This window comes from Trematomus bernacchii, unplaced genomic scaffold (genome assembly GCF_902827165.1).
Source record: "Trematomus bernacchii unplaced genomic scaffold, fTreBer1.1, whole genome shotgun sequence".
NCBI lineage: Eukaryota > Metazoa > Chordata > Actinopteri > Perciformes > Nototheniidae > Trematomus > Trematomus bernacchii.
In genome coordinates, this window is record NW_022987625.1 from 314,976 (window position 1) to 334,378 (window position 19,403).

Consider the following 19,403-nt stretch of genomic DNA (forward strand, 5'->3'; position numbering starts at 1 on the left):
GAAGAAGCCACTCTGTAAATGTCAGGTCGGCCAAATCACAAAAACATTCTTAAATTCCTCTTTCTTTCGATTAGCCACACTCTAAAGCTGACATCTGGTTTGAGTTTATGAAACAAGAGTAGTCATTCTTTTCAGTTATTGTTATTTTAAAATGTAAAGAAGGATTGTAAATGTGAGACGGTCCATGAACTGCAGTGAAACTCAGGTCGGGTGGTTGACCATTATCAGTGTGCACAAAGGAAATGATGTGCACAGGCAGACCAATGCAAAGAGCTTTTGGAGTTCCTCATCAGTATCTCTGCACTTTAATAACTCCATCTCACAAGTGAGCTTGTTTGTAGCATATCTGATAGCCCTTTGTCGCAGTGCATGTCAGTGCATACTGATTTGGTTGAATATGAACCACTTCTGATTTGACATTATAGTTTCATATGAACTGGTAAACAGTTCCCTACTTACTTGTTCTTTATTTAAATAAGTGAACAATAGAAAGTTATTTAGGTGTGTTCACTCCACTTATTGACTTTGCAACGTTACTGTATGAGTGTGTGTCTTCAATGTTTCCCAATAATGAGCGTTGACCTGCTGCAGGGAATAACTGAGGCTCACAACAGCAACTGTTTAGGTTAACTTATCCTCCATTGATATTCAGAACTGTTTATGCAAGGTCATTACATTACATGACATGTCACTTGTTAGACGCTTTTATCCAAAGCGACTTACATACTCAATACTGTGGAAAATCCCCACAGTAGCAGTTTGGGGTGAAGTGTCTCAGGGACACAACGACATGCTGACTGTAGTGGGGTTTGAACCTGTGCTCCCCTGATCCCAACACCAGCGCACTAGTCCACTGCACCACACGCCTCCCTCATTAACAATCTTATTTATAGTTGTGTTGGGTTGAATGTTATATACGGATCTAAGTGTGGAGATACTAATGACATTTTCCACTGTAACACTCCCATTGGCTAGACGTGAGACTGAGTTTCCATGATCTGGATCTTCTCGTTCCAAAGCCATGATTATTGTGTTTCTGGTTTTGTTGCAATTTATTTACTACCTTATCAACATTTCTCCTTTTTAAAATCGGGTTCCTGTGTACGTTACTTATCAATGTTTGAGAATTTGGGTGGCTGTAGCTCAGCAGGTAGATAAGTAAAAAGATTATTTGTGTTAATCACAAAAATAACTTATTATTAACTTAAAATACTAACATTCTTTTATATTTGGGGAAAAAACGAATGCACTTGGGGTGTTTTAATAAAGAAATGCATGACAAATCTGAGGGTTTCATTATTGGCATGAAGTCAATTTTCAGAAACGTATCTAAAGCATCAACAAAGCCGCTGTCACGGAGAGCCGTCGATGCTTTGGAACACAGAACACAGATCCCAAGTCAGTCAAAGTGCACATTTATCCTTTTGCTTTTTCTCTCCTGTTTTTGGATCATTAAGAATGGGCCCTGTTGCTTGCAGGGATTATAACTGATGTTTGGAGCATTTTGATATGACAGTGCATTATTCATGGTTTCTTCTATCTTTCTTTCCACCTTTTCTTTCTTTGTTTTAGTTTTGTTCCCTGTCTTCTTCTCCCTGGAAACAATAATCCCCTTGTTTCTATGGTAACTCAGCAGTTAGCAGAAGAGACAATATGTACTGTAGCCTCCTCCAACCCTCCTCTACGATGAAAAGCAAGCAGAACAGAATGAGACAGCATGAGGAAAGGCAGGAGAAGAACCAAGTGGAGTAAACGGAACAAAAGACAGAGTAAGGAGGATGTGAGAGGGAGGAAGGGATATGGAGGCAGCCAATCACTGCATGCTCTGGTGCAGGATGTAGTATCCATGGTAACCACAGCTGATTATCACAAAATTGAAGTCCTTTCTGTTCGTCTCCATTCTGCTCTGCCTATTTAAAAACAACATTAACAGTGATGGCAGACAGGCAGACAGACAGACAGGCAGGCAGACACACAGACAGACAGACACAGACAGAGAGACAGACACAGACGGACGGACGGACACAGACGGACGGACGGACAGACAGACGGACGGACGGACGGACGGACAGACAGCCACTCTGTGGCCCAATGCACACACTTTTTGACAATGTTTTCCATGAAGGCGCTTATAGTGTTTTTGACAGCTAAAGTAGTTGTGTGTAGAAAGAGAGTTCTAGGCTGTGGGTGTTTCTCAATGTCGAGTAAAGCTGCTCCAGAGCCACTATTTCAAGCATACTACGTCATCGAGTGCCGCCGAAGTACTGTTCCAATCTCTAGTATACTTGGAAATCTACCGAGCCCGGCGTACTCCGTTTGGAGAAATATCGAGGCTGCACATGAGTAGACTCCGCGGTCTTAAAATCCCCACAATGCTTTGCGCACGGACCAATTTCCCCAAATCTGTGGCGGAAGATGTAAGAGGCGGGGCCTCTCATATGAAGCACACCTGCACACTTGCTAGCTTGTTCCACTCTTTGTTTTCCGAATGCCAGGAAGGATTCTTGACTCGCTTCTGAAGCAAGACGCTCGGAAGACATGTGCTACCAAGCAAGCGTACTCGAGATTGAGAAACACCCCCTGTGTTTCAGTTTACAAAATGTTTGCTCAACGTGTTCAGCAGAAAATGAAAATAAAATAAAAATGGTTCTAAAGAGCTCTAAAAAGCATTGTTTCCTCAGTAGGCTGCAGCTTTTTGCTCCCCCATCAACATTCGTTGGAACCAAGTCATTCAGTGCACTTACTTCTGGGAAATCAACTGGTGTTTCATTAACTCACATTTGTGCATTACACTGACCGAAAAGCAAAATGTTAAATAATAGTTGGCCTACAATAAGACATCACTGAAAAAACTGAAACGTTGACTTAATTAAATGTATTATGTCAACAGATTTCACATGTAACTCTATTAGGTTAGTTGAAAGCAATCATATTAAGTTTAAATAAAAATATTTGGTTCAACTTAATATTATTGCTTTCAACAAACCTAATAGAGTAAGGATGTGCATCTCCATCACTAAGGCCGATGCGATGCCAACGATATGATACATTAACGATACCTTTGAAGTACCGGGCGATGCGATACGATACGATTCACCCCTGTTGCAATACAGTTCGATACGATTTGATTCAACATTATGCGATACGGGGCGATACGATGCGATACAACACGATGCAAAATAATGATACTTCAATATGGTACGACAGAGGATTTAGTTTTATTCCTTATATGCAGCAAATCATAAATTAACAAAAAAGTACTTTACATATTTGGTTCTCTCTACTAGTACTGCACATCCCATCATGCTGTTTCCTTTTTTACCTTAAAAAACAACCATTTGGACCTTTCACAAACTGGCCTTTTCACAAGTCCTTTGTACTGTTCTCTGTCTCCAGAGTACAGTCCACTTTTATAACATCCTCACAGTTAAACAATTTAAGGATGCCCAGGATTAACAATGTGCAAATAACAACTACCATACAACTGCCAGCCTGATGTGCTTAACACTCATTCATAGGCTAACTCACCAGTGAGCAGAAAGCAGTGGTTTCTATAGGAACAATAAAGAAAATAACCTTTCACAAACAGCTATTTCATAACTGCTTACAGTAAGGAAGACATTTAAACTAGTATTGGTCACAGGCTGCTGTAAACTAAACACCACTCTCTGACAGAACACCTCACTGAGTGATTGGACTCAGGTTTTTCTTTTCAGACCCCATGTCGCCTCTTATGTGCGTCGCTAAGTTCCTCGTACTACTTGTGTCCTTTAAAGCAGCACGGCATCGTTTCCATGTTTGTTAATAACTGACGTGGCTCCTCCGTAGTGCGAAGCAAAGAGCAAAGATGGTCTCTGCTGAGTGCTGACAGGATGAGAGGATATTATATGAATGAATCGGTTTTTTACCGATGCAAAGACACTACAATCGATGCATCGCGAGTTCAACCCAAACTGTAGCCGATGTGCACTCTTTCAACCGGTGCACTCGCATCTTGAACGTTATGCCGGTGCACCGATGTGAATCGGTGAATCTTAACATCCCTATAATATAGTTATGTGAAATCAGTTGACTTAATACCCTTCATTAATGTCAACATTTCAAATGTTCTTTGTGTGTGGCTGTTACTCTCTCGTATTGTGTGTGTGTGTGTGTGTTTTCTAAATTGATTTTCCACTCTTTCATTCAATGATGATTCACTTAAACAGGGATTGCTTTTATTTGGCTTACCCATGACAGTTTAGCCCGTGACATATTTCTTTTTGTCTTTCCAGCTCACTCCGCCATTCCAAACACCTTGTACTCTTCCGGCTCTGTTTTAATATTCAGCATGTGATGTCAATGATAGACAGTGGCAGACTAATATCCGTTTGCTTTTTCTCTCCTCTGCAGCCCACTGGTTACATGGAGACGTCGTTGTCCTACAGCTCCATAGAAGACCTGCAGCTCCTTTCATGGGACAATGCTCCAAAGTACTGTGTCCAGCTCAGCTTCCCTGGAGGAACCGTCCTGCTGCAGGTACTTTTTGACCAAAGATGTATGAGCTGGTTGGCTTTGGAGGTTCCAGAGGCAGCTTAGAAGACTTGCAGCTGAATGATGCTCCGAGCACTGCATACCTAACTCTCTTAGTCTTGCTTACTTATTATTTTACCCTTTAGCTATTTCTTGGTTTTTATCTATATTTCCTTTAAGGGAAGTTAAATAATAAGGAACATGTGTTTGCTATGAGTATCAGTTTACCCAAAATAATGGAAAAAAGGGTCAGAATAATCTTCCTTTCAGGTTTTCAAGGCTTTCTGTCTTGATATGGGTAATCTAATTGAGGCTGGAGCCACACGAGGACCATAACGCAAACGGACCGAAATCGATATCAAAAAAGTCTTCCGTCCACACGCAATAGGCACCAGAAATGTGTCCGTTCACACGAGACCGCTCTAAAGCGCTGGAGACGCCGGGCCTGTAAGTGGCGCTGTAGTCCTGCCACAAAAGCAGCAAAGAAGACTTCCCGCGCATGGTTGCCATGGTTGCCCTTCTGTTTATTCTCCGCTGTGGACGCTCTGGCTCTTTCTCTCCCTCCCGAGGCGAGCGTTTGCTCCTGCTGTGAATCTAATATTTCAATGATAATATAACATAATCTAAAAAGAGCTAGGGCTGGGCTCTCTAGTTTGGTGTCTGTAATGTTTGAGACTCAGGAACGTGTTTTGGACACCTTAGAGACGGCTCTCAACTTTACATTACCAGAGCCATTCAGTTAGCATAAATGCTACTGTTACCGATTACTTGTGATACATAATTATCCAACTATGGGTGGTGGGGGTCAAACAGTGTATACTCACCTCATCAGTTGTGTTTGCATATGCCTGCTGCCAGCTGTTGGACCACTGCCAGACACACTCAGTTTGTGCTCTGAAAGAAAAGCTAATCTGGTTCCTATCCACAAGCTGGAATCAGTCAGGGTCCCTGCAAATGGAAAACCTTGAATCCAGGTGCAGTTTTTCAGTTAATACTATAAATGAATAGAACATTTGAAATATATTTTCACATGAAAAAACTAAAGGTTGTAGACGTTAAGAGACGGATTCACGGAGATAACATGTCTACTTTGAAACAATTCAGAGTAGACACTGAAATACCAATCTGTCATCGTGCTGGTTTGGGCTACGGCAATTAGAATTGCTGCTCAGCCTATCGCTTTGTTTCCTCTGCAGAGCACGGTCAGTGTGGGAGGGTTCTCTCTTACTTAACAACCAGAGGTCTGCAGTGTTCTCCCTCCACCTTAGTAGGCCCAGGTGGGGGTGTCAGGTACCAGCTACTATCCAAAACTTTTGCCAAGGGAAACCAAACTATGTAGCTGCCTGTTGTCTGACGTGGCATAAAAAAAAAATCAATATTATCTACTTGGCTTGTTCATGTGAGACTTTTGATAAATTAGGCCTTGTCAACTTAATGGATTCCCATCTGAAACGCTGCATCACTTAAAACATTTAAAAAAATCACACACCACTATAGGATTAAGGATTCACACAGTAATAATAAATGCAATATTTTGTTATATCATAATGGTTTATGAATTGACTCTATTGTCAGCAAGAGGTTTTTTTAATGGTGGGATTAAATGGGTTTAAAAGAGGCTTATTATAAAGAGTTGTAGATGTATTTAAAGCAGACAAGAATGGCGAGACAACATGGTAGTCTTTAGTAAGTTTATCACAAAAGTATATTATCCCTTTTAATTTAACTCCTTCATAGCAGGAAATATAAATGAATTTCTTAACAGCTATCACATTGAAAACAGTAGGGAAGCTACTGTACTGAACACACTGTTCCGTCTAATCAACATGGACCATGCACCATTCCTCTTAATACAAACTGCAGCTTTACTGGTTGTTTTGCTAGCATCAATTGTTTTACTATTAACAAACAATGGGGCAGGTAGTAAAGTGAAGTAGTGTGCTTCACATACATTATAAAATAGAACTGTCATAATTAACCTTTGTAATATGAATGAAATGTTACGCGTAGAAAGTGCATGAGTCACAGCGCAACGCACGGACGGAGCGGTCCTCCCGTCAGCGGCAAAAACAGCAGAAGCTCCGGTAAGGATTCTTAATATGTGTCCCAAAACAAGCAGCGAGGACACACACTGAACATTTAGTCCTTTTATTCTGTCATTTTTATCTGAATAACCCAATAAATACTACACAGGAAACGGAAACACTGAAAATATGCGCATCGGCCAGAAATATCTCAGCACATTACGCCCTCATCGTGACATTACTCTGCGGTCAGAAGTATGCTATATTATAGCTCTATATATGTTGCTCCAACACTAGGCTACTGCCTGACTCACTGCTGCTGTTTTCCTCCCACTCTGAGAAAGAAACACATGTTGTTATTCATGTTGACAACTGTCTGTGTTTGGTGTGTTTGATTGGATGGCAGCCATGTGGCTCAGGCTCTTCACTATTACACTGTTTCAAAGTTAAGTTGAAAAAAATAGAAAAATAGATGAAGTTATTATGATTAATCGCTTCTATATAGTTTTATTCACATGGTTAACAATAGTTATAATACAAACTAATAATAATATTATTATCTGCCAGCCTGATAACTTGTCTTTCCTCTTTATCAACCAGACACTGCAGATTACACTGCATTATCTTAACAAGGCTTTCATTCCTTTTGTTTGTTGAATACCAATTTGGGTTTTCCTCCTGACATTCAACTCATATTGTTGCTTATGCATACATATTTCATTTAATAGAGTGCTGCAGGAATGAGTCCTAAACTCATAACATAAATGCATAGAGTACAGTAACTCCAAAGTACAGTGTAAAAGTACAGGAAGTATATTGTGAATATGTTCACAATGAATAAACAAACAAGCATTTGTGAATTGAAACATAATCTTATCTGGAACTGAAAATGTGAAAATGGATTCGTTTTTTAGAACATGAATGTACAACAATGTGCTCATTTTAATGTTGGCTTGCATTAGGGTTAGGGTTAGCTAACCAATGACATTTAAGCTTTTACTCATTTGGAAAAACTGTTGCAGAATGTTGTCGACTGAGAGGCACCTGAAAACCTTGTGTGGGGTTGCTTTCTATCACCTGATCTACCACATTTGACGTGTGTGTGTGTGTGTGTGTGTGTGTGTGTGTGTGTGTGTGTGTGTGTGTGTGTGTGTGTGTGTGTGTGTGTGTGTGTGTGTGTGTGTGTGTGTGTGTGTGTGTGTGTGTGTGTGTGTGTGTGTGTGTGTGTGTGTGTGTGTGTGTGTGTGTGTGTGTGTGTGTGTGTGTGTGTGTGTGTGTGTGTGTGTGTGTGTGTGTGTGTGTGTGTGTGTGTGTGTGTGTGTGTGTGTGTGTGTGTGTGTGTGTGTGTGTGTGTTGCAGGCTGCAAACAGCTACTTGAGAGACCAGTGGTTTCACTCTTTGCAGTGGAAGGTAAGGTTACCCTTTGTCTTTAACTATTAATTAACTTGTTTCACCAGCCCCATTAAAGTGTCATGGACCCCCGACGACATTTGTGTCCTGTTTGTGAGCCTTATTTTTCCTTTTCTTATTACAAATGTTGTGAAAGGCCATTCTAAAGCACTTTGAAGAGCCCAATGAGTCAGTCTTACAGTCACACTGTGCTCACTAAGCTCAATACAGTTAAACAAAGCAGTATGCCTGAAGTAGTCTACAGCTCACACGCTTCCTATGGTTGTTTAATTTCCTCCACACTCAACATTGTTCCACAGCACTGTCATGTGGAAAGCACCTACCAGGCATTGTCAGGTAAACATCTCTGTTAATGAGCTTTCACTCCACCATTTTGAAAAAAATAAACAGGTCCAAGGTGAAACAACAAAGATGTGAGAAATGATGACATATAAGATACCACAACAGTATTCACACAAAAACCAATCCTAATGACATCGGAGCATCTGAGCAACTTTTCATTCCAAATTGTGTTCCTGCAGAAAAAGATCTACAAGTACCGGAAGGTCCTGAACAACCCGAGCCGCTGGGACGTGGTTCTGAAGGAGATCAGAGCGCTGGTGGACATGGCTCTGAGCTCCCCCCTGCAAGACGAGTCCATCCACCAGGCCCCCCTGCACATCATCTCCACCCTGCTGGCTGAGGTACACACACACACACACACACACACACACACACACACACACACACACACACACACACACACACACACACACACACACACACACACACACACACACACACACACACACACACACACACACACACACACACACACACACACCTTTTATTCATTTCCTTGTTTTCTTACAGCAAGAAAAAACTAATGCAACATTGATATAAAATGTATATTAAATTCAATGAGCAAGTAGTGGCTGCTTAGGACTGCTGCAGGACATCTGTTGTTTTTCTAATGAAACATTTGGTTCAAAGACAACATTTTCACTGCGCTCAAAAGACCATTTATTTTCTGCTTGATGTGTGATGCTCTAGTATTTAAAGGACCCCAAAGCAGAGGCTGATTCAGGCAAGGTTTTCAAGGTGTTTAATGAAAAATGCAAACAAAAAAAGGCAGGCAGTGATGGCAGGAAGCTAACGGGTTAGCAGAGAAATCTCCGGTGAACAGAGAGAGTTGTCCATGGAAAAACATTGGAATTCGCAGAAAAACCAGAAGATCAGAAACACAAGGCGCCAGGCTGCAGCGCGGCACTCTGGTTCCTCCAACTGCATGGGGTCATCGGGCAGAGCAGTGGGGGCGGGGCTCTGATGGAGCATCCAGCAGCACTTTCCTGGCCGTCTCTGGTACGGATGCCTGCTGCAGCCAGAGGTGGCGCTGAATCTGCGTCACCCAAGCCGCAATCCTCGCCGTGGAGACGGTGACGGATGCGCACAGGGTGAGTACTGTGCTGGCAGCCTTGCCTATCTCCTCCGAAGCCTCGGAGGGCATGGAGGGCCGCTCTGATAGTCTCACTATGGAGTGAGACAGCAGAGCGATGTTGTTCGCCGCTGCAGACGCCTGGAAGGCACACTGGTGCATCCGGTCAGTCTGGAGGACGACAACCTGGTCCCCGGGGGAGGAAAGCAAGGGACGCCGTGCAGCGACCGTGCTGGCCTGCCGTGCTGGCCTGCTTCACCCCGAACAATGCCGCCAGGTTCGGCTCCAGGGGAGGCGCTGTCGGAAAACCAACAACCGTCAACCCCTTAGTGAGGCGGACGTATGAGGACACCGGAGCCTTCAGGCTCCTAGGGGCCGCCGCCGCTCCCTCCTGGTACTTCCGGATGGCCGGGAAGCGCGGCCAGACCGGGTCACTCCTGACGGTCTGTACCCGGGAGGAATGAGGAGACCTCTCCAGGCGGCTGCCTTTTCGATGATCTCCGGCAGTTCCTGCAGGATCCCGCCTATCGACGGCAGAGCCGTGATGGCGGAAAGAGGGACCGCGGGTCCCGCAGCCGGGCCAGGCCGGCACCAGGCTCCATCTCTGTCTCCTCCGTCCGGGGGAGAAACGGGATTGGGAAACCACACGGTGATCCGTGGATGGAGGCGGGGTAGGAGTCTTCCGACTCCTGCCCAGCACTCGGATCCAGGAACTCAAGGGCTTGGTCGACGGAGTAGGACTCCTGGACTGGCCAATCATCCTCCTCGGCCGCAGTAGCGAGAGCGTCCGCTCTTCGCTATCTGTCGGCCAGAGGGAGACCGGCACAATGACAATGAGCACATGACACCTGCTGATACTGGGCGAGAGCTGCGTGCCCGTGCTCCGACCCCAGGCAAGATTCGCATCGTGAGTGCCGGTCATAACTCATTATAAACCCTGTCTGGCATGAGGAGCAAACTCTAACACTCATGTTTAAGGATCTTTTTCGAGGTGGCTCTTAAAAGAGCCTTTACTCTTTAGTGGGTGTTTCTCAATCGCGAGTACGCTTGCTTGGTAGCACATGTCTTCCGAGCATCTTGCTTCAGAAGCGAGGCAAGAATACTTCCTGGCATTCGGAAAACAAAGAGTGGAACAGGCTAGCAAGTGTGCAGGTGTGCGTCATATGAGAGGCCCCGCCTTACATCTTCCGCCACAGATTTGGGGAAATTGGTCCGTGCGCAAAGCATTGTGGGGATTTGAAGACCGCGGAGTCTACTCATGTGCAGCCTCGATATTTCTCCAAACGGAGTACGCCAGGCTCGGTAGATTTCCAAGTATGCTGGAGATTGGAACAGTACTTCGGCGGCACTCGATGACGTAGTATGCTTGAAATAGTGGCTCTGAAGCAGCTTTACTCGCGATTGAGAAACACCCTGAGTCTCTACAGTGCTTCAGTACCAGGGTGCTGAAGAAAAGAGGGAGCAGATTGTCGGACCTCCTTCCTATTTATACCGGAAGTAAGTCCGAAGGTGGGGCCCACCTCGCAGGTGGGTGTGGACCATAAGTGTTTTCAGTGCTGCGCGGGTGCGCAGGGGATTACCCAATAGCGATAGCCTTATGGCGCATTTCCACTACAGCGCGGAGCTCGCTTTAAGCGTGCCGAGCCGTGCGGGGCCCGTTTTTGGTTGCATTTCCACTTAGCGTAGTACCGGCTAGCGGGTACTATTTCACAGTTTTTCTGGCCCCATAAAATCGAGGTTCTTTCCGGGCCAACAACGAGGCTGAGTCGGGATGAGTATGCTAAACTAGAGAGAGAATCGCTGGCAAGGGGGCTACAACTACAACAAGATGAACATATTTGACCGTGATTTAATTGTAATACACGTTTCAAAAATGATGCCGAAGTAACAACATACTGATACCGGTTAGTAAAAACCATGAATTAATGCTTTGACAAGTCTGCAGACAGACGGCAGGCGAAAAACCTTTTAAAATGCGTGTTGTCTAAATGGAGATCGGCTAAGCTAACGTTTTATATGCTCCGACCGTCCACACTCACAACAACGGCCTATACAGACATAAATAAAGCAGCGACTGTATTCACCATGACACAGACAGTCTGTGGTTTGTACTTGTTTAACTTTTGTCTAGTTTCTGAACAGATATGAGGAGCTGTGAGCTCTGAGTGCTAATAGCTAACGGCTGATGTTGTTTTTCTGTGGTTCTCATTGAAGATGACGTCACGGCTCCGCCTACACTGCGTTACTATAGTTACTGCCCCAGCTACTAAACTGTAATGGAAACGCAGCATAAAGTGAGCCAGTCCTAACAAGGCCTTACGAGGCCTAGCCATACCGAGCGAGGCCGAGCGAGGCCCTGTAGTGGAAATGCGCCATTAGAGGGCGAAGCCTATACGAAATAGAACAGAGAAGGGAAACAAAGATGATGCATAACATGTTGCACACAAAGGGATCACATCCGTAAAAAAAGGCGATGGGCAAACCTCAATAGAAGCTTTGCATTTTAAAAATGACATTCAGTACAACCCTACACATTATATTCACTCATTGATGGTTTGAAAAGTATTTGTTACTAGTTGTTTAAGTTCTACAAAGTGTTAACATATAATATATATTAAACTACCCAACAGAATAGAAGATCATTTGAATTGTTAACTTCTTAACATTTTGAATGTATTTACTTGTAATTCTCAGATCTGAGTTGCAGTAGTCTGGCTTAAAAGTTTCTAAAGCAGAGGAGGAAGGTTAGCAAGTCAACAGTCCACTGATAAAATAATGTACTCCTATCCGGACTTGTTTATTCCCATCTCATCCATTTAAGCTGCACAGCAACTTCAACAATAGTTTGGCACAAAACCTACTTAACAACATCATATTGATTTTATACTAACAAATCTTATCTGAAAATCAGATATAACGTGTTACCTTCTGGGCTGGTCATATATTGTCATCTGTTTCCCTGTGTTCAGTCTTTTTGCTAAGATAAGTTAACCTGCTGCTGGTCGTGGCTTCTTGCAGAGTTTTATCTTACTCAGTGAGAAAACAAATAAGCATGTTTCCCAAAATGTCAGCATTCCTTTAAAAATCCTGGGAACACAGTCTTGTTAATGATATGCCCGGTAAGACAAAGCAAGAAGATTAAAAGTTGAATTCAAGCATCATGAGGTTAACATAATTAATGTAGTTCTTCCCTTAAACCTTTTTTCTTCTTCACCTTCCCCACAGAACTCTAACCTCAGCACTCAGGATCATGAGAACATCATTGTGGTGAGTAGGAAGCTCTCGCTATGAGTTGATATTAAATGTCAGGATGAGGTTGAATATCAAAACTCAAAAGCTCCTGTTGGTTTGATTTTTAAACTTAAAAAAATAAATATTCTGTCCCTTGTGTATTAGTTTGTTTGATCCAGGGAAAGGTTCTTATTTTTGTGTAGACTCTAGCACTTTTTTATTTGTCCCTTGTTCATTTTACAAGTTTGCCACAGCCCAGATTTGTACTGTTGGCTCCCTGCCAGGATGAATAAATATTCATGTTTGTGTAATCAGGCCATTGCTCCTCTTCTGGAGAACAACCACCCACCACCTGACCTGTGTGAATTCTTCTGTAAGGTGAGATAGTGTTGTAGTACACTCAGCACACAGTTTCTGTGGGACGGAGAAACCGTTCTTTGAAGTGCTTCCTGTTGTGTATTGCAGCACTGTCGGGAGCGGCCGCGCTCCATGGTTGTGATCGAAGTGTTCACTCCTGTGGTCCAGAGAATCCTCAAACACAATATGGTGAGAAGACTAAACTGTTACAGTAGTAAGGATACAAATGTTTAATTGGTTCCCTTTTAGTACATGTTTTTGGTCATGTATGTGCCATTTGCTTCATTCCATCATTCTAGTAGTAGGAACAAAGTTCTGGTAAATCTGATCCAAAAATATATTAATATATATATTAATCCATTAAAAAAATGTGTAATGTCTGTTGTGGCAATTTAGCACTCACAACAGGAAAGAATGAAACACAAACACAGATATAGTTGATCAATTATTATTTCGTTGTACAACAAACAATACTAATGAGGAAAACACTACCTTTGCTCTCAAGCAGTCAAATGGTGTAGTGGCCCCCTGAGTAGACATTTCACACAGCCTATATAGGTTTCTAAATGACACACGAACATTTCCCCTAACCATGTTTAACGCACACACATTGTCAGGTCTCCTAAACTTGGACATGTTCCAGATGTCGAAAGGTCATCATCTCATGACGTCTTTAGGAGTAATTAATATCTTATCAGGATATGAACTTCCCAATTAACAAAGCATACATACGTCTGCACATGAACACATACCATTTTCCTTACATTAACTAACACACAAACCTCTATAATGATGATTTTTTTTCTTCATTTAATCGTTTATTTGGCAGGGACAATGCACAGTAATGAACACTTAAAACATTCAAATGTATCAAGCGTAACAGTGCCAGATTTAGCTTTGAGCTAGTTTCCATCCGCAGTCCCTCACATAACACATTTAAGAAAATTACATTTTACAAACATGGCAACAGATAAATACATGATATGCAAAAAGAGCAAGAGCAGCACACAAGTATTTATGACATGGTAATACAATATAGCAGCTACGATATATAAAGTGCAAGAGAGGATACAAGAGCTACCTAAAGTGCAAGAGGAGATACCCCTGTGTTAAAGGGCAGTTAGCGGTGATTACACGTCTGTTTGTTTCTCAACCATTCTTTGAGTTGTCCTTTAAAACTATTGAGAGTGAAACAATCCCGTATCTCAGTTGGGAGGCTGTTCCACAAAGAGCTGCCTTTAAGAGGACATTTTGTCCAAAGGTGGTCCGTCTGCGGTGGACCTCACAGTCTCCTCTGGTTTCTGACCTAGTGCAGCGTCCAGTGTGTTTTTTGTGGATGAATTCCCCTAAGGGGGGGGGGGGGGGGGGCAGTCCATGTAAACATTTATAAATAAAACACATACTTTTAAAAGACTTCAAATGGTCAAAACTCAAGAAATGGTGTTTATCAAGGATGGTGCAGTGGTGATATGAATAAGGCTTTCTGTCAAACACCTTGATAGCTCTCTTGTACAGCTGTTCTATAGGTTTCAAGTTTGTGGCACAAGCAAACGACCAGTTTGTAAAACAGTATTCAATGTGGGATAGAATCAGACAGTGGAGGTATGACTTTGCAGCATTGACAGTTAAGAAAGGTCTAATTTGTTTAAAATGTTGCAAGTTGAATTGAATGGTATTGGATACTTTCTTTATTATAATCTAATCAGCCTCTTTATACTTCCTCTCACATTGGGTCACTTTTACTTAACGTGGGTACATCTGCTGATAATTGCAAAGACCATTGATAATTAGCAAAGAGACTCATGGTCCTCTTCTAAATCTGGAAACTGTAATTCAATAACATACAGTCATTATAGTTATATTGAGAAGGTCCAAGACTTGACATAACATGTCCATTCCATATTCAGCATCATTCTTGTCAATTTTTTACAAAAGGTTTAACATTTTGTTGCTGTTTGAAGAATTATGTTTTACTTTCTGAGCTGTAGGGGTTTTCCTCAGACCTTCCGTCTTTGCTCAATTGAATTTAAACAGTAAACCTAAAATAAAAAATACCTATATGCTTTATTATACCCTGTGGTTAATCATAAAGTCTTGGATAGGATGATGGATAGAGAAATATATCAATACTTAGACTGTAAGAAATCAGGGTTGACACTGGACAACCGACTGTCCTTTCCACTGCACCATGGCCAATAATACAAACATCTCACTTCTGTGCATAGCACCTACTGTACAATAGTTCGGCTTATTGAAATCTGATGCTTTTTCAGTTTGTATCTTCACTGTTATATGCACGTATTGTAAGTTGCTTTATATACAAGGCAGCATTAGCTAACTGAATTGTAGTGTAAAATAATTGTAAAATATACATTTTACGAATGTATGAATTATTTCCTGGAGCGCCCCCTGTGATATCTCTAATTGAAAACTTTGGATTCCTGGATGTTATCTTAAAGTTCTGTCTTTTTTTACCTTGCTTGGTTTACATTTTTTTGTTTATATCTTGGCAGGATTTTGGAAAGTGCCCTCGACTGCGTCTTTTCACGCAGGAGTACATCCTGGCTCTGAACGAGCTCAATGCGGGGATGGAGGTAGTCAAGAAGTTCGTCCACAGGTGAGAAAATGTCATGCACAAAATCAAACTATTACTGCCCTGCTGGCTCACATGCAGACATGTAATCAAGTATCAGTAATGGAATGTTTGAATCCATGTCAATGGTGTATTACTGATGAATATATATTTGACCAAATCAAAAAATTCCGATTTTTTAAATGATCAAACTGAAACACCCAGCCCAATGTTGCTAACTGTTTCCAAAGTAGCTAGCAGCACCCGTTCCAAAAGCTGAACAGTGTAGCTAAAAGTCTCTAAGTCTAGTCTCTAACACTGACCAGTCTCTCTGGGCCTCCTCCAAAGACACAACCCTAAAACTATCATTATGTTTGCAGACAAACCTTTGATCCTCAGGGTCTCCAGAGGGTTCTGACCACATTTGAAGTCAATCAGATGAAACGTGTAGAAGGACCTGTATATTTTCACTCGGTTTTCTTTTTAATGCCACAGAAAATCTTTTTGAAATGATTTTTAGGCCCTCAAATTAATTTTAGGAAGGATAAGAAAACATATTCCTACAGTTTCCAAAGGGTCCTTGGACCTGAGGTTGTGTGTGCTCGGACCCTAAATATAACAAAACATGTTTTCAAAATGTTTTCTTTCTGGGAGACAGGTGAATAGGTAGACTTTTTAAAGATAAGCTACGTCTATGAAACTGGTCCATTTCATTACGTACATTAAGGTGATTATGCCTGTTCTGAAACGTTATGTTTAGATATGCAAATGAGGCATTATTTAATGCTCCTTTTTTGTGAATTTATAATAAATCCACAGATGCAAGGGGTGTTTGTAGATTAAACACCTAAAAGGGTGTTGAGGAAGTTTTTCTTTTTGTGTAAAAAAAAGTTACGGAAGCAAAAAAGCCCAAATGATCAAATTGTACTTTGGAGAAGAAACACAGTTTTTCCCTTTAGTGTCTTGACTTAAAGCTGTATGAGGCATGAGGTGTACACAGCTGCGTGTGTGTGTGAGAGATGCTGAACAGCAGATGGTTGGATCATGGTAGCTAACAACAGCATGTGTTGCAGCATGCACGGGCCCACCGGGCAGTGCCCCCACCCCCGGGTCCTGCCAAACCTGGTGGCAGTGTGTCTCGCCGCCATTTATTCCTGTTATGAGGAGTTTATCAACAGGTCAGTAAACACACACACACACACACACACACACACACACACACACACACACACACACACACACACACACACACACACACACACACACACACACACACACACACACACACACACACACACACACACACACACACACTTTGTCAAATGTGGTAGATCAGGTGATAGAAAGCAACCCCACACAAGGTTTTCAGGTGCCTCTCAGTCGACAACATTCTGCAACAGTTTTTCCATATGTGTAAAAGATTAAATGTCATTGGTCAAGGCAGCTTCTCCTATTTTTCTTGAGCATGATAGCGTTTGTAAACACAATTTGATCTTTTTAAGTTTTTAATAACATTGTAATCCCTATTAGAAATGTAACAGTTATACATTTGTTGTATCCTGTTTAAATAATATCCTGGAGTTCAGGCTTGTAATCCGTTGGAATGGCATGGCTGCCATACACGTAGAGAATGGTCTCTTCTTTTTTTTCCAGAGCTATATATATATATCTGATATAGCTGTGATTTAATCACATTATATTTAATGTAGTTGAATCTATTTTTTTTTTGCATGGGCTACATTATCTCATTAGCGTCACCTCCTTAGCAGCATTTGCCCCAAGGAGGATCCTTCTTGGTTCCCTTTTCCAAAACTCAAAGACACAAAGGGGCCGTCACTCTGGCAGCCATCTCTCCTGGCTCCTATTACTGCTGTCTTTGATACTGAATGGCCCTGCATTGAGTGTAGTCTTTGTATTTGGTATAATCTCCTTTCCCCCTAACCCTCTCTGCAGTCGGGACAACTCCCCCAGCCTGAAGGAGATTAGAAATGGCTGCCAGCAGCAGAACGAACGCAAACCCCCCATGCCGCTGCGCCTGCTGCGCCCTGAGCCTCCGACGCCTCCGCCTGCCACCGTCCTACCAATTTCTGGTACCCCCAGTCCTCCTCAACCGCCTCCTCCTGCCCCCTCAAACCCCACCCCGTCCATTCCTATCTCCTTCCCCACACCCTCCCTGCCCCTCTCCCCTCCTCCCTCCGTCGTCAACTCAAGTGAGATCCTGGTGGAGCTGGAGCGCAACAACAACTCGGCCAACAGCAGGCAGAAGGGCGGTCCATCGGGGGGCAACAGTGAACCCAACCTGATCGACTGCCTGCTGGTCAGCCCGGCACTCAGCACTCTGTCCATCCAGCTGCCGGCGCAGGCCGACCGCGTGCTGGGCTGCTTCGCGCTCATCCTCAAGATGCTGTGAGTTCAAAAATCACTACACATCATGACATATACTTGATTCCTATGGCTTTGATCCAATATCCAACTGATATATTCTAAGAGTCATCTAAAAACTAGAACTGCCCACTAAGCAGTTAAACAGTGTTTTCAAGAACAAAATGAAAGGGTAGATGATCCTGTTAAATGCCTAAACAACATTAAAGGATATTTGCTGGCACTTCCGACACGGAGTTTGCCGCTTCATGGACAGTAGAGTTCACCTGTCTGAAGAACATATTGGAAGCTAACAGATTGATGTTTTGGATTGTCTGCTGCAGTCTTTTGCTCATAATAAAGAAGTAACAATGTAGTAGGTAATTAGTGCATTGTCAAACCTGCTTCAGTCGCATTCCTTTGACTGTCCACGTGCCCTGGGACCGTATTTAAAGACATGCATTATTTCATTTACAAAATAAACCTAATCAGTGGTGCCAAATATGCTCTTAGTTACATTTGACAGACACACAGTGTTACTTAATTGAGACAATTGTGTCATATGTTTAAAATGAGTTCTCAAGTCAAACATACAGTAAGTCTGTTAAAGCTTCTATTCAAAAAAGATCCAAGCCAGATTCATATTAAAGAAAAAGGTCCCATTATATTGGGTAAATAGTCCTGATGCTGTATTTCACAGTTTGAAAGTGGAGCAGCACTTAAGTGTGAGTTTCTTTGTGTCAGGGTGTAGGTGTGGCAACCACAGGATGGCCTAAAAAGCGATGCTGTCACAGTGTCACTGAACTCATAGTAATATCATCTCAGCGCTGCTCATATCCAGCTACTCCTCTACCTTGTGGTTTCCTTCCCTTACTTCTCCAGGCTACACCCTGCTCTTCACATTGTTATACTGACACTCTGTATCTGGTTCCCTTTTCATTTTGCAACTTGTTGTCTCTGTCAGGTCTGACTATGATGATTGGAGACCTGCTCTCGCCAGCCTGCTGCAGCCCATCCCCTTTCCTAAAGAGTGAGTACTCTCTCCCTGCACCACTGCCTCTGGGGATGTATACTTGTTTCTCAGAGGATACTGTTGGGGCTTCTTCTGACGTGGATGAGGCACCTTAACATGCCTCCGGGGGAGTGATGAACTGGGCTGGTTGGCTTTTCCATCCACAGAGAGTCCACTTTAATTAGCTTCAAGAAGCCCTGAGTCTACTGTAATTGGCTGGCTGTTCCAGAGCTTCATTAGGGTTGACTGGTGGACCGCTTGTTGTTTCTCCAACAGCGGGACGCACCTGTTACTCACCTGCGCCACAGTTGCCTGGTCGCTGGCTTCAGACGTCATTAGGAAACGCAACAATACTCCCCAGCACCCTGTAGCCGAGGATATAATGAGTCACATTAGTTACACTCACTGGCCCTAATAAGCTTAAATCAGTTCGTACACACATACAGAAACAACTGCCTTTCGTAGTGCAAACAAATGCTGTACGTCTGTAGAGTGCCCAGGGGCCTCATT

The 19,403-nt window shown here is 42.8% G+C and overlaps 1 protein-coding gene across 2 annotated transcripts in view; it reads left to right on the forward strand.

The window, feature by feature from the left end:
- The window catches only part of cmip (c-Maf inducing protein), a 47,631-nt gene that overhangs the window by 13,962 nt on the left and 14,266 nt on the right, over positions 1–19,403 (forward strand). For both annotated transcript variants that reach the window (XR_004556141.1, XM_034132942.1), the window contains exons 2-11: positions 4,393–4,518; positions 7,896–7,946; positions 8,468–8,629; positions 12,586–12,627; positions 12,907–12,969; positions 13,057–13,137; positions 15,462–15,565; positions 16,594–16,698; positions 17,474–17,926; positions 18,846–18,911. Coding sequence is in view for 1 of the 2 variants with exons in the window: in XM_034132942.1 (XP_033988833.1) it covers positions 4,393–4,518; positions 7,896–7,946; positions 8,468–8,629; positions 12,586–12,627; positions 12,907–12,969; positions 13,057–13,137; positions 15,462–15,565; positions 16,594–16,698; positions 17,474–17,926; positions 18,846–18,911 (1,253 nt within the window). In the remaining variant the exon portion in view is untranslated. The remainder of the gene's footprint in view (positions 1–4,392; positions 4,519–7,895; positions 7,947–8,467; positions 8,630–12,585; positions 12,628–12,906; positions 12,970–13,056; positions 13,138–15,461; positions 15,566–16,593; positions 16,699–17,473; positions 17,927–18,845; positions 18,912–19,403) is intronic.